General features: G+C 47.1%; 1 protein-coding gene across 1 annotated transcript in view; it reads left to right on the top strand.

The window, feature by feature from the left end:
- LOC119395110 (slit homolog 1 protein-like) overlaps positions 1-16,604 on the top strand; it is an 81,355-nt gene extending 64,751 nt beyond the window's left edge. The window contains exon 14 of the mRNA XM_049416090.1: positions 16,398-16,604. Coding sequence (XP_049272047.1) covers positions 16,398-16,604 — 207 coding nt within the window. The remainder of the gene's footprint in view (positions 1-16,397) is intronic.
- The last annotated feature ends 8,792 nt before the right edge of the window (positions 16,605-25,396 follow it).

Below are 25,396 nucleotides of genomic sequence, written 5' to 3'. Positions count from 1 at the left end.
AATCCGCTGTATTGATTGTACTTGTGTGCCGTACTTCGACAAGACATGCATTTTATATCGCGACAGGGATTTGTTAACCACATTGATTGTTGAGGCTGCAGAAATGAAACGTGATGATTATGAATCGCACTGTCTATCTCAATTACACGGAAACAACTTGTCTATTTAGGTGGTGTGTTACGCAGCAATGGATGAGTAATGATTGGCTTGACACGTGGGTTCCTTTTTTTGTTTTGGTTTGTTCTGTCACCTAAATATGTGTTCGCCTTTCGACATATACGCCCACTTGAAGTTACGCGCTGGTGTCTCGTCTTTCTTGCTGTCCGTGTGTAGTGTTGCGCTTCCTACGAAGATGGTTACATACAGCCAGGAAATCCACCCATCAGCCCTTTTCAAAAGGTCGGCATTGATTTGTTCAGGCCGTATCCACGTTCTTGGAGAGGCAACATGTGGATAATAATGTGTGCTGACTACATGGCACCGTCTTGCGAAACCGCAGCCTTATCACCCGGCATGACAGCCCAGGTTTTCGAGTTTATACTGCACTCCATCATACTTCAACACGTCCTCCACGCATGATAAAAGGTGACCGTGGTCACCAATTCACCGCCAGTGTTGGTTTGGTTGGGAAAAACTTTACTGTGGAAGAATTAATTCATTCGTGTGCCTCTAAATTTTGACACTCAACAGCTTATCATTCACAAACTAATGGCCTCACTGAGTGCACCAACCGAACATTGATCAACATATACATCGCTTGGGACCACAAGCACTGGAATGAAGTATTACCGTTCGTGACATGTGCTTTCAACTTTGCCAAACGCGAAACGACATGCTATAGCGCTTTATTCGGCCTCCACGCTCCCTCAGTGCCTCACATTCAGGACACTATATCGTTCCTTTTGTTATCCATGACACTATTGCTGAGACGTTGTGTCATGCAGAATAGGCTTGTTTATTTGCACACTTACACACATTGGCTGTCCAAGGCTATTCTAAAATACACTACGACAGTCAGCGCCGACACGCCAACTATGTCCCCGGTGAGCTTGTGTGGCTGTGGGTTCCAGTACGCCGCAACGGCTTGAGCCCAAAAAATTCACGCAGACTGGACGGGGCCGTTCGTTATTCTCGGTCGTCCAAGCGAGGCCAATTACGAGACAGCGCGTCTCACTTCAAGTTGTCGCCATTCACGCAAGACTGAGGTAACGCATGGTGCATGCATAAAGCCGCTCACATGATGAAAGTAGGAATAACTCGCCGGGATGGCTTCGTCTTAGGCAGGAGGACTGTTACTCAGTGTCACTGCCACAGAAAACCAAGAGAAACGCGAGAAGAGGAAAAGGACGACGACGCTGCTCCTGCCGTAACCACGGTCTTTGCCTCGGAGCTCATTAAATACCCCTAAAACCTGTCCTGTGCGCGTAGCACTATTAGTACTGTAAGTCTTAACAGGCTTTACAGGAGTGGGAACAAAAAGGATACAGCTTGACAATCACACATGTGACCCAAGTACACAGAATAAATAAAGGAAAATAAAAAGCAAAAATAAATAAATAAAAGCAAACAGTGCAAACTGAAAAGATACAAATATACATTGTCACTATACATCTGGTCGAAGACCCAAAAATAAAATAAAATAAAAAAGAATACAGACTAACAGGGAAGAGTAAACATTAGACAGATCCGGCAGTAGAAACTGCGAGCGGCATGGAAATCGAAAATGTACTTTCCTTGAGCAGTTTCACCGTTTTCTACAACGGTGCTACTTACTGATAAAAGATTTTTAGCATCAAAAGCGATTGAGTTGACAGATTATGAGGACCCTATGTCACGTGGCAGGTTATTCCAGAATCCCTTGGACGGAGAGCAGGGTTACTTAAAGGTATCGCGACGGGGGATGAAAGTTCTGATACTGTTGTCGTGGCTTGTTCTAGCAGAGCGCTGGCATAGTGGTTTTAAGTACTCATGTTTGCTTATAGTTATGCTGTCATTAAAAAGCAGGTAGAGAAATTTTTATGCATCAACGCGTCACCAGATGGCCAAAGTTTGAATGTTTGCCCTATTGCGTAGAGTGGTTATGCTGACATCCTGTGAATACTGGGAATGCACAAACGGAGAGCAATATATTTTGAATTCCCTCCAATTGTTTAAGAAGGTAAGTTTCGTGCGGATTCGAGATAATATACTGCCGTATTCGAGGATTGGCCGTACAAGGGATTTATAACTTGTCAGCCCAACTTTGGCAGGCGCTAGTGCAAGTTTCCTATGAACATATACCCACGGTTTGTATGCTTTTCTGGACGTCTGGTTAATATGAACATCCCATTTTATTGAGCTTGTGATGGTAACGCCCAAATATTTCACTGAAGCGGCCACCGCTGCGTGTAATTCCATGAACTAAGGCGCAAATTTTAAGTTTCCTCTCGCGGTTTATATGCACGAGTGTAGTTCTTGCTACATTTATTTCCATTCCTCACTCCTGGCACCATCTTGAAATGCTAGCTAGGGACGCGTTTAGCCCTGTCTGGTGATCGGTCGTTCGTGCTGCGGTATAAATGACGCAGTCATCCGTAAACAGCCTTACCGTTACATTAGGTTCAGCGTGATAATGAATGTCATTAACAAATATTAGAAAAAGAATTGGGCGTAGCACAGACCGTTGTAGAACACATCAGTAAAGGTATAACTCTGCAGAGCCTGGGTCTTTTATTTTAACATGCCGACTGCGGTTTGAGAGGCTCCGCGGCTGTACACTTACGCTTGCAAAGAATAACCACCGCTGTAAACTTCATATTATGTAGTATCTTTCATGCATCCAATAGTATATGCATTATTTTAAACGTTAATGACTACTATAAGCGGGTAAACTCGTAGACAATGGACACTCGTTGGCCGAGCATTTAGTCTCACTGTTTCATTCAGCTACCGTGGTAAATCGTATGAAAGGTAACCGACATGTAATCCGATCATTCTATTGAAAGTTTTCGTCCAAGCAGTCTAACGTCTCCTCTGCCTCTTTGCGAACGGCAACAGATAGAGTTAGTTGCTGAACGTGCGGAAACAAGCCAAAAACAAGTATTACTAGTTCCTGGCACGTCCAATACGAAGCGGCCCCAGGTAAATCTTTTGTACCTCTTTCTGTTAGCAATTTTTACACCGGCTGTTCAAAGTTAAGCTTTATGGTGTTCAAATTCAGCACTGAGACGAACGTGAAAACCATCTTTACAGATAAGTGTTTCATCCAGGGGGACACAAATTGAGACAATAATTATCGCTGTCAGCCGCCCAGGGTGTCGGAACAAAATGTTTTTCGTTTCGGTTTAGGTTCGTTCCACCGCAAAATGTTCCGTTCTGTTTCTGTTTAGGAACGACAAATAAATGTTCCGTAACGATTCGTAATGGTTTTTTTTGTATACAAAAGTTTGAAGTTAAGGTGATTATGAAAACATTGGATTTCTGACATAGTCACTTGCCCTCCTCTTAAGAAAGTGGGACATGGGTAACGCACGTTCTTCCCACGTTCTTCAGAGGAGCGGACGTAACTGTAACGCGAATCCCTATAACTAGCACAAAGCAGTATGGCCGTCAAAGTCGTAGTATACTTCTTCTCAAAAGTGAATTAGTATTTTTTAAGCGAGCTCAATGCTTTGTGTCAAGGGAGTGAGCACGATCTCAGAATGAGCACGTCATTGAGTGTACTCTCTGATGTGCGAGACGCTGTTCTGATAAAAAATCGCCAGGCCTGCCCGGAACACGCAGCACAGTCACAGCGAAAGCTGGAAGAGCGGCCTTTCTAGAGCCCGTTGTAGATTCTATGGGGCAACTAATACAAGTACACATGCAAGGTACTCACTACGCCATAAGTCATCATAATTATTCTGAAGTAGCGAAGTACACCCTATGCCATTTTTCGTCATTCTTAGGAGAATCGTGGTACCCGCTACACATCTGTAAGGCTTTATGCGCACTTTTGCTGTGGCTGATGACGATGAAGAATTATGGCTGAACCCTTTGTAACGGGTTGGAAGCATTCAACGACTGACTCTTTGCGCAATTGGCGTTGTGTCACGCCAGGTTGTTATTTTATTCTACTGCCACGCTATATTACATATGTTAACGCGATTGCTTGCCGGACATGACGCCTGTATAGAGTGCTTTTGTGAAGGAGTTACAAGCACCGGCTTGGCACTGCGGTGGAATACTCGACTGTTACGCAGAGGGCGCGGGTTATAATCCCATCCGATCCTAGAAATTTGTTTCTCATTTCATGTTTTATTATTTCACGCGATAGCGGTTACAGACACCAGCGGCGGCGGACAACTATGGCGCTAAAATAAAATCGACTGTTGTGATCTCATAACAGCTTTGGCTCTAATAAACTTCAGCCTCGACAATGCGCTCTCCACGTGCGCTGGCCTGCGTGACAGGCGCGCAAAAGTCCATTTGCGTTAAAATAAACATCCCTGGTTGCCACTGTTTTCGTTTTTCGCGCAAACTCAACATATCTTTGCTTCGGAATTCCTGCCTGAGGTACGCGCTAATGCTGTAACCTGAGATATGCATAATTGCTCACGTTGCATGACCTCAGTTGTTCCAGATTGCCAAGTTTTCCCGTGAACCGAAAAACGGCTTAAAAATTTTCGGTCTCACTCTGGAACGAAATAATAAATTTTCGGTTACGTTTTCGTTCGCGTCAAAAATATAATCTTTTTTCGTTTTCGTTCCGTTCCAACACACTGCAGCCGCCCAATTATATAAGATTGAATAATGAACTTTTTAATGAGTGCGTCAAACTGACATGTTTGTATTGAAAAGTCGGAGGCAGTCGCGTTTCTATACAGTTCCACTTTGAAGAATTCTTCTAGCATGTCTGTGCCCCGAGATATCCCGCTGCAAAGTTTATCTGCGGTTTGCATGATTACGCATGAAAGACGGTGAGGATCGACGCAATGGTGTCACGTATCTCGGGAGCGCTTGCAATGCGGAATGGAATTGGGAGAGAGAGAGAAGAGAGACTCGGGAGACACCATGGTGGCACTGCAAACCAAACTTTATCTCACACACCACAGCAAAAAAAAAAAAAAAAACACTAACACGCACTCAAAATTTACAACAAAAGGTAACAAGTGCAGAAACGCAAAGTTAATGCGCACTCACTAACATTACACAATATTCGAGCTATGCTTAGCTCCTCCTGACATGAAAGTCTGGCCACTGTGGCCTCTGGGTCAGTCACGCTAGGAATCGAACGTTCTTACTTCGTTCGTTGAGTCCGCTGACTCTGTTCGTTGCCCACGTCGACGCCCAGTCCCGTCGTCGAAGCTCCTGTCGACGTCTCAGGGCCGTCGTCGGTGATCAGACGCCTCGCTGATCATCTTCTTTGCCGACGCCTCGTTCTCCGTCGAGAACACAGGTCCCTCCCAGCTAGGCCTAACTGTCGGCCTCTCCTCAATGCCACGGGGTCCAACTACCGACGTGGCTCCGTGATTGTCAACGGGTTGCCGTCTCGTCGAGCTGGGGTAGTGCCGCAGGTGCCACGAGAACTGTGTGATGAGGCTGCAGCAAGCCCGGGAAGCCTCGCTCGGTGGACGCCAAGGTCGACGGCCAACCTCTCTGGACATACGCAACGCTGCCTCTAGAACTCGGCCCTGCTGTTCCCGTCGCGGACGCGACGTTGGCTTGCACCACCTTCCTCTTGGCCAACTCCACCGAACAATGAATCTCTCTTCCTGTGGGGTTCCGCACCTCAGTTCGGGTCGCGTGGCACGCGCCTTTCCCCGACCAATGTCGTGCGTGGACGTGGCGGGGATGCACACCATCGCGTACTTTTCCTTTCCGCACACACCATCGACGCATTCCGCCGTCCGGCACGCTCCCGTGCCCTTTACGCATGACAGATGGTCCTCCCTGATATGACGACCAGTCATTGTTTGCTATCGCAGCCGGTAGCAAAATGGTAACCGTTATCATCCTTGCCTTCGACTCATTTTCAGATTAAACGCCGCACACAACTGCCGCGGCACATCGGGGAGGAGCTTTGCGCCAGTGCTCACTGTCTTGCATGCGTAATCGTGGAAACGGCAATTAAATTTGCTGCGGGATATCGCGGGGCACATACATGCTAGAACAATTCTTCCAAGTGGAACTGTGTAGAAATGCGACTGCCTTCACCTTTTCAATGCACACATGCCCGCTTGCTGCACACATTAATAGGTTCATCATTGAATCTTAGTTAATTGGGTGGCTGACAGCGATAACTAGTGTCTCATTTTGTGTCCCTCGGATAAAAAAAATTATTTGCAAAGGTGGTTTTCACGTACCCCCCATGCTAAATTTTATGAAAACCATAAAGCTTAATTTTGAATACCCTGTATATCTCACATAATATAACAAGGGCCTTGGCCGTATACAGGTTGCCACAGCTATTTCTAGCCAGAGTTTGAAAACATGCCGACGCACTCTACGATGATGCCACCGAATGCATCATGATCACTATTGCCTTGAGTAAATGAAAGAAGGTGACTTTTGAGGGCTCGTTTTTCTTTGTTAGACGCAGTATTAATGAGAACTAACAGACAATAATGCCATGGAAAGTATAGGGCGTGTTTGTAGTAATTAGAGTATAAATGTGAAGAAAGCAAAGTGGACGAAGAGATAACTTGCCGCCGGCAGGGACCGAACTTGCGACCTTCAAATAACGCGTCCGATGCTCCACCACTGAGCTACGGCGGCAGTCATCCCCTCGTCCACTTTATGGGGTATATATGTTCATTTGAAACTGGAAGTGTTGAATGACCGCCGATCGCAGACATGGCGGCGAGTGTCGAACAGTCTTTTCCTGCTTGCTGGCGTCACGTAGCACGTGATCTTTATACGAGCCGGCAGCTGACCAAGGCAGAAAAAGAGTGTTCCACACCCCATACAGTGGACGAGGGGATCGCCGCCGCCGTAGCTCAGTAGTAGAGCATCGGACGCGTTATTCGAAAGTCGCAGGTACGGTCCCTGCCAGCGGCAAGTTATCTTTTCGTCCACTTTACTTTCTTCGCATTTATATTCTGTTAAGCTGTTTATTGGACGGTACTCGGCGACAATGCACTATGGCGACATTCAAGGCAAAAGCACGGGCTCCAAGCGCGAGAGGCGTTTAGAAGAGGACGACCCACTAGGAACCGCTGGAGAGCGCAACCATTGAACAGTACCAATTGCTTCGCCACAATTCTAATTACTACGAACAACACCCCCTATACTTTCCTTGGCGTTATTGTCTGTTAGTTCTCATTAATACATTGCCTTGAGTAAGTCACACGATATTTTGTTTTCGTCCTAATTGCCTAATTAGGCATTTTCAATACATGTAACCTTTGAACCAAGAAAGCTGGGCAAGGAATATAATGATGAAGTTGCGGATCAGCTTGCAAAACGTTTGATTAGATAGCTTATAACTTTATAGCTGTTATGTATTATTGTTTTTCCGCATACTACACATGCCCACGAGATACAAAACCAATACCACGTGGCCAACCTGTTTGCGCTAGTATGCCTGCCGTGAATGCAGTGCTCACTAACGTTCCGTGTCCAATCGACCTGAGCACTTGGCCGGGTGTGCTGGTTGACAGGAGAGCAACAATGATGGTGGCTGTGCGATGACGCACCTTTTTCTAGCGGCTACACAAGCGATCACTGCTGTGTCTGCTTATCGTTGTCATGGACCGTGACGAGGGAAGCATATCGTCTCAACGCGGAACGTTAGGGAGCAGTGCAATCACGGCGCGCGAAGGCGCGCAAGCGGCCATGTCACGTGCTATTTCTTTTTATTGCGATATCAATTATATGGACAGTCTCGGCTAAATTTTGCCGTTACCGTCCGCCGTCATGCACCGTATATATATATATATATATATATATATATATATATTTATATATATATATATATATATATATATATATATATATATATATATATATATAAAAGCCCCAAAGAAAAATAATTCAGAAAAATGCTTGCGAAGCGCGGAATGGAACCAGGGACCTCTTGCTCCGCAGCGAGTGGCGCTAACCGCTAGGCCACAAAACGCAGATCCTCCACGTAGCTAATGGCGAGCGTTATATACACACCCTTTACCGCTGGACGGACTCAGAGACGGCAGGCGCTTATAAGCGTTTCTTCATTACCAGCGAGATGGCGCTAGGAGCGCGACGGGCGCATATTTGCGCAGGGAGAACCTTGCCCTTCCGCTGTCTGCTCGCGTGGTTTTCTCGTGGTGAGGGGAAGATGGATGTTTCAAGCTTTCACCGTGATGTCCGCTCTCATGTTACGGAGCGTACGAAAGTCACTCGAGCTAAAGGGACGCCGCTAAACGAACAAACAGAAGATAAGCGCGAGCTATTAAGTGTCACAGCTCGACACTTGAAGCACGCTAGTTCCCTTCGCTGCTTCGGCCGCCTTTGCAACAGGAGCGCTGTTCAAACTGAGAGTATCCGTTGGCGAGCCTCACTTCGTATAGCATTATTCCATTAGTTTCATAGCATTAGTTTCTTGCTATCGCATTCATTGCTTCGCCCTTGGGGCGAAACTGTGACTTTTTTGTATTTCGCAGGCATCTGTATTAAGCAGAAAAACAACAATCATTAACATATATAAAGTGTGGAGATAGGTTTAGCACAAAGCTTACCCTACGAGGCGACCGGGAAGGAACGCGGCATTCTCCATTGCCGCAGCGAACACAGACGCTACGGCCGGGTTCGTCGATTCTCCACCACCGCGCAGAAAAGGCACTCGAGGCAGGATTTCAACAAACAACACGGGTTTATTCACCCAAGATGCAGCACAGTACGACAGTCACGGGCTTGCACGCCGTAAGGGGAACTCCGCAAGACCGATCGAGTACGCTTGCCAGCGGCGCTACGACTATCACACAAAGCGGAGCAGTCGAGCACACGAACGAGAAGCCGCCTCCTAGAGCAGTGCGTCAACCTCTCGTGCTGGCCTGAGAGCATCTGCCGCGGGCAAGCCAGCGCCAGGCAGAAGCGAGCTCAAGGGGGAATGGGGCTGTCACTGGCGGCCAATGAGGACAGGCGTTGCGCAGTGACGTGGGCTAGCGTGGTCACGTGGTGGCGTGAGCATGCTCCGGGCATGTCCGTACACCTGGCTCGTGCGAAGAAGACTAACGCATGGCTCGCACCAAGCAGAAAGGCCTGGCAGCGTAGCCACGGTAGCCATGTTGCCGAATAACGGCGGTTCCCGGCGCTCGAGCCGCGCGGGGCCAGCACACGCGTTAGCTGGGGAACGAGGCGCCAAAGGGGAGGGCGCGCTCGATTCCCACAAAAGTGAGAAACTATCTAATCGGATGTTTTACAATCTGAACTACAACTTTCCGTAAAGAATTTTTTTGGTGAGCTTCGTTGCTGCAGAAGTTTCGTAAATAAACATGCCTAATTAGCTTAATAAATGAAAAATGAAAAAACAGTATTACAGTGACTTACTCCACGCAATAGAAAGCGAAATGCATTTGGTCGCGTTGTCATAGAATGCATCCGCATATTTTTGAAATCTTGTTAAAGAGAAGTGGATGCCCTGTATAGGCACCGTGCATACGTTAGGAGCCGCCACAGTCGCGCGCGGCCTCCAGCGCCACAGCGGCCACGGCAGCAAACTTGACGGGATATGGGAGCAGACGACGCAAGTGGCAGCAAGCCTCTGCGCCGTGTTCTGCTGCTTCGCTCGACGCGTTTTCGTTTCCGTTCGCTTTCAAAAGACGTTAAATTGTTAGCAGCTGCCACAGACCCTTGATGTTAGAGGGTATGCTTCTTTTCGCCAGACCTCGTGCACCCTCAGGGGAACGCGCCAGCATAAAATGCATGAGCAAGGGAAGACGACACGGAGGCTACGGGCTCGTTGAGCGAAACTGCGCGCCGCTTCGTTCACTAAACGATCACAGCTTGTCACCCTCAGGCTAACGTGGCAGCAGACTTGGCGGCTGCTTGAAAGAGGCGACAACACCGGCGATTGCATTGCGTTCACTGCGCCGATTTCAACCAGTGCAGCTGAGCGGTCGTCACAGCGGCTGCTAGCTAGTCATGGCACTGGAAAGCGTGTCAATTATTATTACATTTGGGTTCAGAGAGTTACGTGCTATAGATAGTTTCTTCCGAGGAGCTAATCTAAATAAGGGCAGAGAGCTTCTCGATTATAGCGAGGCTGGCGAGGCATGTTCACGGCTTCGTGGAAGAGACGTTGCACGGCGGATCGTCAGTCACGGGGAAGTGCGCACCACAGATGCGAATGAACGCGCCGGGAAGATCCGTGAAAATCGAGGTATGTCGCTTAAGTTTGTTTTTTCTTAGTTACAGGTCATGTAATGTTTTCTTATCACTTAAAGCAGGGATATCCGTGAGGCCAACTGGCAGTGCCGTGCCGGAGTCGCAGGAAAGCATAAATCCGCCGCGGCAGTTCCATTGTGTCTGAACGAAATTACTTACGCATCGAAGACAAGCAAACCGCGATAATGGGGCTTTCCTTTAATTAAAAACGTCTACCCGAAACACTCAACTGTGGCAATCACAAAAAAAAAAACAAAAAGTGAGCGAGTTTTTTCTTTCTTCTCTCTTTTTGTCAGCATCATTACAAATAATCTGGAGGAACTTCTGCCTCTACAGTTAGGGCAAAGAGCATCGACGTCGAGCACGTGCTGAGGTTTTTCGGCAGCACTGAGTGCACTTCGTCTGACGTGCTCCGGGCAGAGGCCAGCGACGCGGCATCGCAGTCCCATCTCATGCTCCTTCCTGCCTCTGCTCAATCGCTGAGCTTGTTTGTTTTGAAACGGATTATTTGCTCATTTTTATGTAGGCTCTCAGGCAAGCAGTTGAGTATATACAAGCAGTATGTCGAAGTGCCACATCAGGATGTGGCCGAACTGTCACCACGCATGTTATTAAACAGAAATGCTTCGGTAAATGACCGTTTCTGCATAATTACTGCGACAAAGGTGTGAAGTAATACCTTTTGACACTTCGTCTTGGCAATGAGTCTGCTCTGCGATGTACATTTAGTGCACTTATTTAGGCCGGCACATTTTTTTTTCTTTTTTGTATCCCTAAGGCGCACAGGGTAATTGACATGCTAGGCAAACGTGCAGATTGCGTATGGACTCTGATAGGAAACCAGTAAAATCGCGTACCTGGAGAATTTCTGTGGGTGTTACTGCACCCAACAACGCAGCAATTATTCCTAGAGTTTGGCATACCGACACAAAACGAATAGCCCGCGAGAAGGCCGCGCGCCGCCATCGCGGAACCGTTGAGTGAGCAGGGCGAGCGGGTGAGAGTATCCCGTCAAGTCTGCGCTTGTTGCCGCTAGGGGAGCCTTCATTGGCGGCGGAGTTACGTCTGCACAGAGCCTATATTTGTGTTATGAATAATGATGGTGCATTATGCTTTGGGGGCAGAAATTTGCTCATCACTAAACATGACGCTTATATGATTGAAATTTTGAAGAGGACACGTGATTACGGCACCAGGCGAAATATCCCGAATGTGATGTCTCAGGGTAAACATAAATGGGCATATTACATGGCTGTCCGCCTTAGAAGCCGACCATCCCTATAAATTACACAATAACGGAACATCTAAGCTTCCAGCGATTTCTGCGACTGAGGGCAAACCAAATGAAATCCATGAAATTCAATCATATTCATTAATTTCAGATTGATGTCCCCAAAACCCTCTCACCTAAGTGTCCACAGGGCCATTTTGGCACGCATATAACTTCATTATGTGTGAGGTCGAGGCCATGGCCATCATCAGAAGCTGCGTAAAACGTTATTGCGTGTTTTACACAGCGAGTGCTTGCCCGCAATAGTCGCCGCAAAAGCTTTGACTCTGCGTTTCTTCAGTTAATATAGAGATGATGGGTAGAATACCTCATTTCGCTAGTTTGCTCGTCGCGGCTTCAGAAGTCCTTGTGACCTCGTTGATTGTTTTTTTTTTTTTCTTGAGTTTGTTTCTAACAAAGGCTCAGCTTCTTAGGATCAAACTTGAGTCAGTGAAGCCCAAAACTGCAGGTGCCAGGCTGACGTGGCTGAGACCACTCTCCGTTTTCGACATTTTTACAGCTGAGCTGTTTAAGCTCGAAGTCCGGCTACAAGCCGTTCGCCGAAATTCGTCTAGCTCTGACGCCACTGCGCGTTGCCAAGGAACCACCTAGCACGGCTGCGCCTAGCAATGCGATTGAGAAAGGAAAGGAAGATGAGAGGAGAAGTGGAGAATAAGTAAAAAAATTCTTAGCGACTCGGGATTCGAATCTGCGTACCCTTGGGCCGAAGGCGAGCGTCGTAACCACTCGGCTATCCAGGCACGTAGCAAGCACTTATGAGTACCATATGAATGCATTGCTGTTGGCGAGAGAACGACAAGAAGATAAAGAGACAGAGAGAAAGAAAGAAAAAACATGGCTGATTCGTCTGCCATAGGATTCGGTATAACACGAAAGTTAAACACGTCTTCATATAAGTAGTTGAATGTTTATAGTGCATTGGTATATGAGAAATTGTACAATGTCTATTAGGATTTGGCAGATATAGCACAGCTTGATGTGGACGCACCCACGTTAACGCGTAGTGGCACGTTTCCGTCCCGACGACTTACGCCCATGATCATGATTTAACCCTTGCAGTAGCTGAAGTTGTTATATATGATGCATCCAGGGGCTAAACGCCCTCTAGCCATCGCCGCTGACCGAATAATAATAATAATAATGATAATAATAATAATAATAATAATAATAATAATAATAATAATAATAATAATAATAATAATAATAATAATATCACCTGCGGTTCTTTAACGTGCACCTAAATATAAGTACACGGGACTCAAACATTTTCGCCTCCATCGAAAATGCAGCCGCCGCGGCCGGGTCGCCGCTCACCGACAGGTCGTGGTGACTCCTGTCAACGGATCGTTTTCTTCTACTTTTTTTTTCTTTGGCACCTGATCGCGTTGATTTTGCTGAAGTATTTACGTGACGGAAATACGCCATGAAAGTCTTGGTGGACCCTGGCACAAAACTTTCGTGTTAAAAAAATAAAGAAGAGAAACACACAGAGAAAGAAAGAGATAGAAGCAAAAAGAAAGAGAAAGAAACCATATCATATTATAGTATAGTACAGAAAAAAGGTGGGAAGGGGAAGTGAGAGTGAGAAGGAGTGTTTCGTACATAATTGTGGCAGAACTGCGCAGAAAACGGGACGAAAAGCACACAGGACCGAGCGCTGTTCTGTCATAGTGTTTACGAGCCAACTCGCCCACCTAAGAACCCTTCGATCACCAGTTTTCTGCTTTCCTTTTCCCGTCCAATGCATACTACAAAGTCTGCTGCGATAGAGGAATGACATAAGTCCTAAGTCAGCGCTGTATCAGTGCGTTCCGTTCCTTTTGTTGGGTCCTTCGTGCGTAGTTTCCCAACTTTCGGTAAGCATGAACACGCCCAACCATTCGCTTTTGTGATTTACGAGTTTCGCGATACTCAGCAGATCTTGCATGGCGTCCCGTAATATATTTTCACCGGGGAAGATGGCTGGTACTGTATATTTTGTATTATTCTCTATTTTCATATATATTATGAACTGAAAAAAAAAGTGGACACCAGCAAAAATAACTCAAGGGGCAGAGTTGTAATTCTAAACACGGAAACCTGGACTAGGTGGACGGGAGATATCTTTGACCTTGTATACCACAATAATGGGCTATAATTGGGGCATTACATCTCTTAAACTAGCGAACCCAACCAACAACTTCCAGCAACTTCTACAAAGTATTCTACGAATCAACGAAACTATACTCACTAAGTTGACTGTGCTTCTGTATCAGTATTTCTCGGTGGTGGTTCAAAGCTTCGGCATCTATTAAGAGCGACAGAAACTGCTCTTTCCGCACCGACTGATTAAGAAAATTGTAAACGTAATGCTACTGCTGCAGTAAGAAATAATAGTAATACTACTGACAAGGCAGTGCTCTTATTTTCAGTTCCACATTGTGCCTTCGTGTGTATGCGCTGCTTGAAGATGCAGCTATACTAACTAGGCCAAATTTATATGTGGCTCAGGAAAAGGAATTCACAGAATATTGACACACATTATTAAATAATAGATGCAATAAATGAGGCGGCCTGAATTAGGTTCTAAAAATATCGAAATAATCATGAAATATTCCAAATAACATCATTACTCGTGATACAAATTGTATGAATCAACAACTTCAGTGGGTATTCGTAATGCTATTCTGACATGAGTGTCACATAGATGTTTTCAAATGTGATCGGTCCTGACCCGAATTTGATTTCTTGATCAAGATTACGTCATTTATCAGTGTTCTGAAGGTAGCCAATGATGGTCGGAAAGATCTCTTCTATTTTATTATGATTTGGCTTGCTCGAGATGAAATGTGCACCGCGTGACGCCAGCACGACGGTGGAGTATCAAAGGCTTCACGAAAACTGGCACATTGCGCACAGGGCACAATTTCTTAGGATTAAAACAACTGGGACAGAAGGCCAAACGAAGAAGGACACGGAAATAAGAGGGGCAGAAGGATAGGTTGAAGAGGAGATGAGACGCTCTCACAGCAGCCCTAGTTCGGAGCACTCCTCAGCGGCTGTAGGGAGACGGGAATGGGACAAATTTTGGGAAATAAAGAGCAGAATGTATGGAGAGTAGAGTGATGCCAGAATAGGACGTGAAGGGCAGCGTTGAAGCTCTGTGGAACACGATGTACAGGCGCGTTCAAAAGTATACGGACCACTGGATCGCGTGGCAGAATGCATCGACGCGCCATCTACCGACGCTGCGCCTGCTGTCGAGAGCACCACTGAAGCAGCGGTGCGCATGCGCGTCCCTACATATCAGATGGCCTCTCTTGTCGCTCTGTCTGACGTGGTTATGGCACTCGTAAACAAAACGTCAACTGTGTGTCGCTTTCGTTGCTCCATCTAATCTGCGCCGTTCTCTTACGAAGCGGCTGCGGCGGGGCCGGCTCAAGCGCCGTGCGCGCGTCGCTTTTTACACCGGTCAATCAGCCTAACAAAGCATCGTAGAACCTAGTGAAGCCAAGCATACATGATTAAGTTTCTCAACCCGGCTCGTCTTTGTCGCTTTAAGCCATGTTAAGCTTAGATGTGCCTAGTTAAGCCAAAGTAAGTGTAGCCGAAACTGATTAAACCTAGTTGAGCATGGTATCTCGTAATAAAGCCAAGCATGAGTAAGTTCATTTAAGCAATTCCTAATTAAGGTTAGCCCAGCTTGCCATTTTCGTGTTAGGCCAAGTTGACCTTACATGAGCGCAGTTGAGTCGAGGAAAGTAGAGGCAAATCTAATTAAGCATAGTTTATTATGGTTTCACCCGATATAACCAAGCATATTAAGCACAAACGAGGCAAGCCTACTTGTGACCAATTAAGCCAAGTCGAATCAGCCCAATGAAGCCAAGCTCAGGAGGATTACCCTCGACCAAGCTGAGGCTAATTAGGATCATTAAAGCCTAATTAGCGTTAACTATGGCACTAATTAGGTTTATATCAAACCAAGCACACGCTGGATACTCGAGTTTCACGTGGCCTAGTTCCTCAACGTTAATTAAGCTAATTAACATAATTAAGCAGTGTCAACACATCTAGAGATGAATCTGATTAGGCATAGTTGAGCATGCCACTTCTAAATTAAATCAGAGAGTAACTAGCTTTAATTAAGCACATTAAATTAATCGTGTTATTTTCAAGCAATCTTGCCTGTGAGCCCCTTGCAGCCAAGCTCAGGAGAATTACCGCTGACCAAGCTGAAGCTAATAAAACTCAGTTAATCCTAAGTAGTGTTAATTAGGAAAATGTTCAATTACGTTTCCCTGTGTTACGTGAGATCGCGAACCAAGCTCACACGCGATACTTTTTTTTCATGGGACATAATTACATTAAACAGGTATAACTGAATTAGGCGAAGCCAAGGTGAGTATAGAAGAATGTGATTAAGCATAGTTGAGCATGTTACTGCGAAATAAGCGAGAGCACACTTAGGTGTTATAAGGCCATCTTTGAATGTCTGATTTTCGCATTTATACGAGCTCGACATTAGGGACTTCCTTCGCGATTCAAAACCCTCTGCAGTGATACACTGGCCATGAAAACAAAGGAAACTTGCGAAGAAAGCCACATATACTTTACAGCAACATTGGTCTCTTGAGATCGCTGAGACTATCAGGTTAGTTTGATTTTTTTATCTTTAGATCATTTGCACAGTCGCCCCTCAGGATATATATAAAGTTCATTGGGTAGCTGTTTGTTACGGACCGGTGAGCGCCTTTACCGGGTATCGGGGGTTGGTGACCCGAATTGCACGCATTGCTCGCAGCCTGAAACGCTGGAGCACATTCTCCTGCAATGCGTGCAATACTCCGACGAGCGTCGCATCCTCGTCGGAAGCTACCGAGAGCAGGGACTCGCCACCAACAGTGTCGACGAGTTTCTATTCCCGAAGGCGCACGGGACTATCATCAAACGTGCCCACAGTGCGCTGCTGGAGTTCCTCGTGTCCTGCGCGCTCTTTGAGCGCCTCTAGACAAGAGGAGCTGATGAATACCGACAGGGTCCTGCGACTTCACCCTGAATTCAACGGACTTTGATTTCTCCTGAGCCGCGGCTACGTGCTGTGGCGAGTGCTTCGCACTCGCGTTGTGTGTGGTGTTTCTTTTTTTCTCATGGCCCGACAACGGCTGTCCTTGGTGCGGCGCTCCTTCTGCTCCTGGCCTACATGGCGGCCTTGCCTGTGGGCTGCGGGCACGGTACGATTACCGCTCCGACAACGTCACACTCACTATCAATTTTCTTCTCTTCTCTGTATGTACCTTTCATTCCCATCTCCCCATCCCCCGCACCGACCTGTTGAGGTGTCGCCGACTGGGCAGACAGTTACGGGCGGTGCTTTTATCTTCACTCATTTTATTTACTTTAATAACCACTTAGTAGTAATCGGTTTAGGATAAAACTGAAACCGTGTTGAACCAACTTCTTTATTTTCCCCCTTGGAAAAATGAAATTATGTGGCCCCTACTGAAACGGCAACTAAATTTCCGAACACCCTATGGTATTAAGGCGCGCACAACAGTTCGCGTTTAAGATGTGCCGTCAGCGTCTGGACGACAACGACGAAATGGCGCGTGAGCAGCGCCGCGCTTCAGAACCGAGCGCGAAAGAATATCCCAGCAGAAGTGAGCGCGTCTCTGGTCGTTTATGGCCGAACGACGATGAAATGAAAGTCGTGGGATGGCAAGCACCTGACGTCTTGCCACACATTGTTTCAATAAGATATCATCTTTCCGTTGGCGGCGATAACGGCTTGGACGCGTCGCGGCATCGACTCATACAGCGTAACCACCACTTCAGGGGAATGACGAAGGCGCTCCCATTCCTCGCTCACTGATTGCCACAGTGCGTCGGACGTCGTGCTGGAGATCCGTCGCGCAGACAGGCGGCTCTTCAAGATGCCCCACACATTTTCTATTGGGTTGAGGCCGGCGCCGACGGGGGGTCAATGCAGAGTGCGCACGGCGAGGCTCTCGAGGACAGCGGCCACACTGCGAGCTGTGTGTATGGGACTGCGGTCATGCTGCAGCAGGTAGCAGCCATCCTCGAATGGTCCATCCAGAACATAAGGCACCAGCACTTCCTGGAGCAAGCTGCAGTACGCTGATGCAGTGAATGGCCCATCAATGCGAACAAGTGGACCGAGGCCTTCCTTGCTCAAGGCTCCCCAAGCGCTGACGGCGCACCGACCACTGGACAGGACGCTGTGGCAGTAATGCGGAACGTATCTGGGGAAATTAGATTTAAAAAAGTCACTCCGCGGTCGGAGCAGGGTGCACGTAAACTAATCATAATATAATACCTGGAGTTTTACGAGCCAAAACCATTAATAAATTTTGAGGCACGCCGTAGTGGCGGGCTCCAGAAATGTTCATCATCTGGTGTTCATTAACGTGCACTGACATCGCACAGTACCGGGCCTCTAGTACTTGGCCTCGATTGAAATGCAACCGCCGCAGCCAGGATCAAACCTTGACTTTTGGGTAAGCAGCCGAGCACCCAGTAGATAGTTTAGGTGTAGCGCAAAACTTTTGACAAGTAACGTAGCGAAGCTTAAAAACGTGCGTTATATTTTGCAGAAATCATTCTTCAATGGGAGAAAGATATAACTGTTTCATTGGACTGAGACAAGCATTAACATTTGTAATATAAGTGTTGTCCTTCATGCGAATGTTTCATAGAAAGTGTGCTGAGTTGACAAATGACATCATTGAAGCACGCGTGGATTTGTTGTCTGCGAATAATTCAAAACTGAACTGCAGGCAATTCTCACCTGCAATTCATAGGGCGCCAAACACGACGCTGCTGGTCCCAACGTGTTGAAAAGGTGGCGTCATCAGTGAAAATCACTTCGTGCCATTCGTTCTCCGTCCAATCTTCTACAGCACGAGCGAATTCGAGCCTCAGCTGCCTCTGACGTTCCGTCAAGTGAGGCTTCTGAGCAGCCACACAGCCCTGTAGCCCCGCTTGCCGCAGTCGCCGCTTGATTGTGCTGGGGGAGACGTCAAGCTGAAGTTCACGGCGGATTTCGTTAGCGTCAAGAAAAGGGTCGACGACTGCACACGCAACGATGAGCGAGTCCGTTAGGCTATCGGTCGCTCGTGGACGTCCACTCCGCTGCTCGTCATCAAGAGCCCCTCCACGGTCGCAGTAGGCCTTGATGATTCTGTGAACTGCTGTCCTAGACCTGTTCATCAGGCCGCAGATTGCTCGCTGCGACAACCCCTGAAGAGAGAGTTCCGCAATGCGTCTTCTTTCCTCCAATGGTATGTATGGCGCCATTACTGATGAAGCACCACTACTGACGCCACTTTCACAGTCTACTACTTCAAAGCTGTAATACAGACGATCTGAAGAGCTATTTTCAGCGCGTGTCAATGCAAGTTATCGTCTGCGCTCACGTCTGCCAGTGATCACGAAGATAGGGTGTCGGGCTAAGCCTGCGAAAAATGACCACACAGTTCAATAAAGGAATTGTTACGTCATATGCGGCTGAAGGCTTCAAAATATACCTATAATTTGTGGCTGGTAAACACCGTCGTTCATGGGTGAAATTATCAGACGGAACAATCTCAGACCTAAAGCGCAATCTATATACGCGCTGGCGTCCAACGGACAGCTTTTTTGTCGATGGAAGCTGTCGCAAAAGGTGCACGCGCAAACTCAGGATTTAGTTGCCGTCTCCTGATGGCGCATTATTTGCTATGTTTTTTATTTTCGTAACAAAAAAGGTATACAGTATACTGACGGATCGAAACAGGACACTTTAGGGCTAATTATCCAAGGTACCTTTATTTTCACCGTATTCAGTTCGGGTTATATCGGAGTAAATTCAACTCAAACTGGTAGATCTGAGCAAAAAATCATCCTGAAGGACCACATTCTTTCCGACGTGACATGGTTATCTCAAGCAGTAGCGAATACCAGTCATTACACTGAAAAATTTGGTGTCTTGGTTGAATCTGGTGAGCACGGTACAGTTTCGCAGCCTGTTTTTGCTGTGTAAATTTACGTGATTAATTTATATAAAACACCTTCCCTGCCGAGAGTGTCCTATGCGGCAAAGAAGTTTCAATACCATGCTGAGTTAGGCGTAATCAGAGAAATTATAGCACATGACACGAGTGTCGCGGGTGAGCTTGGTTCGCGATCTCACGTAACACAGGGAAACGTAATTGAACATTTTCCTAGTAAACACTACTTAGGATTAACTGAGTTTTATTAGCTTCAGCATGGCCAGCGGTAATTCTCCTGAGCTTGGCTGCAAGGGGCTCACAGGCAATCAGCTTCGATTGCTTGAAAATAACACGATTAATTTGATTTGCTTAATTAAAGCTAATTACTCTCTGATTTAATTTGGAAGTGGCATGCTCAACTATGCCTAATCAGATTCATCTCTACATGTGTTGACACTGCTTAATTAAGTTAATTAGCTTAATTAACGTTGAGAAACTAGGCCACGTGAAACTCGAGTATCCAGCGTGTGCTTGGTTTGATATAAACCTAATTAGTGCCATAATTAACGCTAATTAGGCTTTACTGATCCTAATTAGCCTCAGCTTGGTCGAGGGTAATCCTCCTGAGCTTGGCTTCATTGGGCTGATTCGACTTGGCTTAATTGGTCACAAGTAGGCTTGCCTTGTTTGTGCTTAATATGCTTGGTTATATCGGGTGAAACCATAATAAACTATGCTTAATTAGATTTGCTTCTACTTTCCTCGACTCAACTGCGCTCATGTAAGGTCAACTTGGCCTAACACGAAAACGGCAAGCTGGGCTAACCTTAATTAGGAATTGCTTAAATGAACTTACTCAGGCTTGTCTTTATTACGAGATACCATGCTCAACTAGGTTTAATCAGTTTCGGCTACACTTACTTTGGCTTAACTAGGCACATCTAAGCTTAACATGGCTTAAAGCGACAAAGACGAGCCGGGTTGAGAAACTTAATCATGTATGCTTGGCCTCACTAGGTTCTACGATGCTTTGTTAGGCTGATTGACCGGTGTAAAAAGCGACGCGCGCACGGCGCTTGAGCCGGCCCCGCCGCAGCCGCTTCGTAAAAGAACGGCGCAGATTAGATGGAGCAAGAAAGCGACACACAGTGGACGTTTTGTTTACGAGTGCCATAACCACGTCAGACAGAGCGACATGAGAGGCCATCTGATATGTAGGGACGCGCATGCGCACCGCTGATTCAGTGGTGCTCTCGACAGCAGGCGCAGCGTCGGTAGATGGCGCGTCGATGCATTCTGCCACGCGATCCCGTGGTCCGTATACTTTTGAACGCGCCTGTACCTCCGTGCAGCCACGGGTAGACGCTGGCTACGGAGTGCGGCCATTATGGCGGCTCCTTGAACTTGGAACGCGGGGCATGCGTACAGGAGCTGTTCGAGCGTTACGTCTACGCCGCAAGCGGTGAACGCAGGGGACGGGACTTTGCAAAATAGGTGGCGCCGTGGTGAAAGTCAGGAACATCCGAAGCCTAGACGTAGAAGGTGGTACCGATACCTCTTGCAGAGTTCCCGGTCAGGCAGCCAGGTCGGTCGGTGGCTGCCTCCTGGCCCACAGAAATAAGACTCTGTTTCCTACTATGATGTCCTAGCTAGCCTAACCTTCCATTTTAGCAACATATCATTCCCATGGTTTGTACGTGTCACCTTGTCCTCAATCTTTAAATGTTCAACTTCAAGGTCTATGTTAACTACGAACCGTTGCGTAGTTAAGTCGCAGCAATACGAGCGCACAAGCACATGATAAGCAAGGGCGAACGCGCTGGGCTATTATGTTCCGTCGCAGTACAGGAAACACCGTTTTTTAGATGCGAATCAGCTTTTGCGCTGGGCTTTGTCCGTAGTTCCATTGGCGACCATCCGCTTTGTAAATCCTACCATAGCCATCTGTAACGTATTGAGCGCGTGCTCGCGCCAAGGAAAAGTCTTCGTCGTCTTCTTCTTTGACCGCATTGATGATGATACGTGCAGAGCACTTTAGGGGCCCGCGCTGTCGTATGCTTGGCGTAACGCAGATAAACCCACGTGTGCTTGCACGCGCGTTCGGGCCTGTGTAAGGCGCTGGGTAAAACGCTGTGGCCTCTCCCCCTTACACTCTCTCAGCAATCACGTGGTGGCGTCGGGGAATGAAATTCTGCAGACGCGCGATGAACCCGCGTGGCGTGCTCACGCGGGTTCACGCGGGACGAGTAACAGCAACAACAACTACAGTGAATTCATGGTGTGCTTCACTTGGAAGGGCGCGTTAACATAGGGCAAGGTACCCATAATGAACGTAACTTTAAGTCGACCCATGCGCTCCTTCGCATCCCCGCATGGTTCCCTTTAGTGGGAGATGGTTAAATGTTTTTTCAGCTGTGAATCAACGTTTTTAGAGAAATCACAATATCTGACGGCGGCAAAGAAAAAATGTCAGAATAGAAAGTGTTGAGGTATTTATTTGACGGCAGTCGGCAATGAGGCGCAATGGCGACAGTCAAGGCAAAACACAGACTCACAGCGCGAGCGGGAAGAGCCAAAGAGAACGACCAACTAGAAGGCTATAGAAAGCGCAACCCATTACTCATCTCCGAGGCTTCCTACAAAAGCAACAACGTACCGAGAAAGCAACAATGTACCGCTGCGCAGCAACAAGGCAACACTGGTGGACTGTCTCACAACCGTTAATTTGCAAGCACAAGTGACGCCCACCGGTACAATATTCCACTTTTCGTTTGTACACCTGGAGAAAGAGTCTACTCATGGTCCCCCGTACGGCGCCGAGGCCCCTTCGACCTTAGCTTATACACTAGAACGTACACGTTTGAGCCCCCTTCGTGACGTCAGCTATGAGATCGTTTTTGACAGTTCCTACTGCTCAATACGCCGTCAGCACTCCATGTTGCACGAAGCCATATGCTCCAGAGCGATTTGCACATAAGTCAGGTAACATTGCATTCACTACTCTTGGCTCGGCATCGAGGCAGTCATTGCTCTAGATGGACGATAATGTCATGCCTCTTTTGCTGCGGCGGATGGGGGGGGGGGGGAGGGTGTTACAATGAAGAACACGAGCTCTAGAGCGACATACGAACAATACGACAAGGCGTTTTCGCGTTCCCGTATATTTGGTGTCTTTTTCGAGTATTCCACCTATTTCCTTGCAGCAAAGCCCACAGAGAACACGGGATTTCCTTGCAGCAAGGCCCGTGTTCTCTGTGGACAGCAGCAATATGAAAGTCGTTCTTCACTTGAGGTGCGGATGATTGCGAGAGCTTTAAGATATTCCAAATTGTGGTTGCCTATAAACAATATAGTGACTTTTCTTCCTTCTTCCAGCCAGACTTTGTATGCGTTCATCAGGTATAGACCACTACTGCGCGGTATCCCTTACTTTACAAATTAAAGCCCTTTGCAGAGCGAGCTGGCGCACAGCAAACGAAATATGTGTGACCCCTAAAATCACAAAAAAAAAAGAGGAGAGGAAAGAGTGATGATGTCGCATCCTGTCTTGTCAAATATTCTTTCTTGCTGTTTTATTGGGACTCAGTTCCTTTGCTGGTGAAAGTAAAACTTACGCTGTAAGTGATTAGTAGCGCTTTCACCGCATTGGCTATAAGCCGTGGCGTTGAATGAGTTTGCTGCTTTGCGCATATTCTATTTGCTGCTAGTGTGGCACTCGTCAGTAATTGAAGAACTTTATAAAAAGTCAGAGATTCGCCGCAAGGGCGAAGCAATGAATGCGATAGCAAGAAACTAATGCTATACGAAGTGAGGCTCGCCAATGGATACTCTCAGTTTCAACAGCGCTCCTGTTGCAAAGGCGGCCGAAGCAGCAAAGGAAACTAGCGTGCTTCAAGTGTCGAGATGTGACACTTGATAGTTCGCGCTCAACTTCTGTTTGTACGTTTAGCGGCGTCCCTTGAGCTCGAGTGACTTTCATACGCTCCGTAACATGAGCGCGGACATCACGGTGAAAGCGTGAAACATCCCTCTTCCCCTCACCACGAGAAAGCCGCGCGAGCAGAGAGCGGAAGGGCACGGTTCTCCCTGCGGAAGAAGCGAGCGAGCTCGCCGACGCTCCTAGCGCCATCTCGCTGGTAATGAAGAAACGCCATAAGCGCCGGTCGTCTCTGAGTCCGTCCAGCGGTAAAGGGTGCGTATATAACGCTCGCCGTTAGCTACGTGGAGGATCTGCGTTTCGTGGCGTAGTGGTTAGCGCCACTCGCTGCGGAGCGAGAGGTCCCTGGTTCGTTTCCGCGCTTCGGAAGAATTTTTCTGAATTATTTTTCTTTGGGGCTTTTATATATATATATATATATATATATATATATATATATATATATACTTATACATATACGGTGCATGACGGCGGCGACGGCAAAATTCAGCCGAGACTGTCCATATAATTGCTATAGCAATAAAAGGGGCTGTGGCTCTTGGTTTAAATTCATGAAAATAAATTAGCACGTGTATGAAACTTATCAACCAGTGCATTTTTATAAAATGAGAAGTTTTGAGGCCACAAGGGAAGGTTGGGCAAAATATTGGTTCTTCGAAAATTCTGCAGTGTATGCCATTTATCTTAAACCGAACGCTGAGGTGCTCCCTTTGTCTATTCAGAGGCGTCGTTTCCGTAATGCGCTTGGATCGTGCGAATGTTCGATTGGCACAGAGGTGGACAAAAGTGGGGCGAACGCGGTCTGCTGCAGAGTATAAATGCGCTCGTTAGAAAAGATAGCGAGAGGTAAAAACTGAGGAAGTTATAGATTGAAGAAGAGGCGGGAAGGGCAGAAGACGAGTGAGCGAGAAAACACAGCTCAGGAGCATGCACGCCCGCTTGCCTGGTGCGGCTCAATGGAGGCGTGAGGCTATCGGGCCATCACCCAGGACCGTAAATATGGTGGCGGGTGCTGAGGGGCTTGCAACCTTCACCACGCACGAAATGTTTCCTGCTTTAACTCATCGGCTGATACTAAAATATTTACACACCTTCACAGCGACCGCAAGTTGCCAAAGTTAGCCTTTCTACTTACATATCCTCCTGAAAAGTAATTCCTGGGTACGGCCTGGCCGTCGCCCGTTCACCGATGAAATTTTCCACGCCATCCGCACCACATAGAAGACTCTTTTCCCAAATGAGTAAAGTGAACGGTGGATGACCTTAGTTTGCGGCTGTCGCTAAACAAGCTGCTCTAGCAGAGGCTCGGTGATATCGATCGCCAAATTTAGAATTCCGTGCGGCTGAAGAAGAAAGTTATTGCTGCAGCTGAGACACATATGCATGTCTATACTCAATTTTTTGCTAGCGTACGAAAACTGAGACACCTAAGGGGCAGCGCAGAAATGTTGCAGTACGGAATGTTGTAATTGTCGTTACTTTATTCGCTTGACAATCTCACGCATTATGAAAATGTTTATGAAACATCGCCGCTGTCGGCACTTTCACTCGGTCATGCGGTAGCCGCGTACGCTAAGACAGCGGTCGGTGCACGTGCACTGTAAAGTAGTTCGTACCTTCTGCTTATTATGGAAATGAGATAAGCGCTTCTCCATTGGGCGCTTTCTTCCACGGCATATTATGGAAAATTAAAAATGACTTTAAGTTCATCTGCTGCATACAAGTAGCGGCAAAAAAGCATATGGATTAGTTGTCAGGGTTCTTCAATGCGCTAAAGCCATGTTACGGGAGATAGTAAGGATTCTCTCAGGACAATATCTCCGTAGAGAGACATCTATTCCGAACTGACATTTTCGGGGCAATTAAGAAAGAATA

The sequence above is a fragment of the Rhipicephalus sanguineus genome, chromosome 5 (genome assembly GCF_013339695.2).
Source record: "Rhipicephalus sanguineus isolate Rsan-2018 chromosome 5, BIME_Rsan_1.4, whole genome shotgun sequence".
Classification (NCBI taxonomy): domain Eukaryota; kingdom Metazoa; phylum Arthropoda; class Arachnida; order Ixodida; family Ixodidae; genus Rhipicephalus; species Rhipicephalus sanguineus.
Note: the sequence above shows the minus strand (reverse complement) of the source record. Positions and strands in the feature narration are given on the sequence as shown.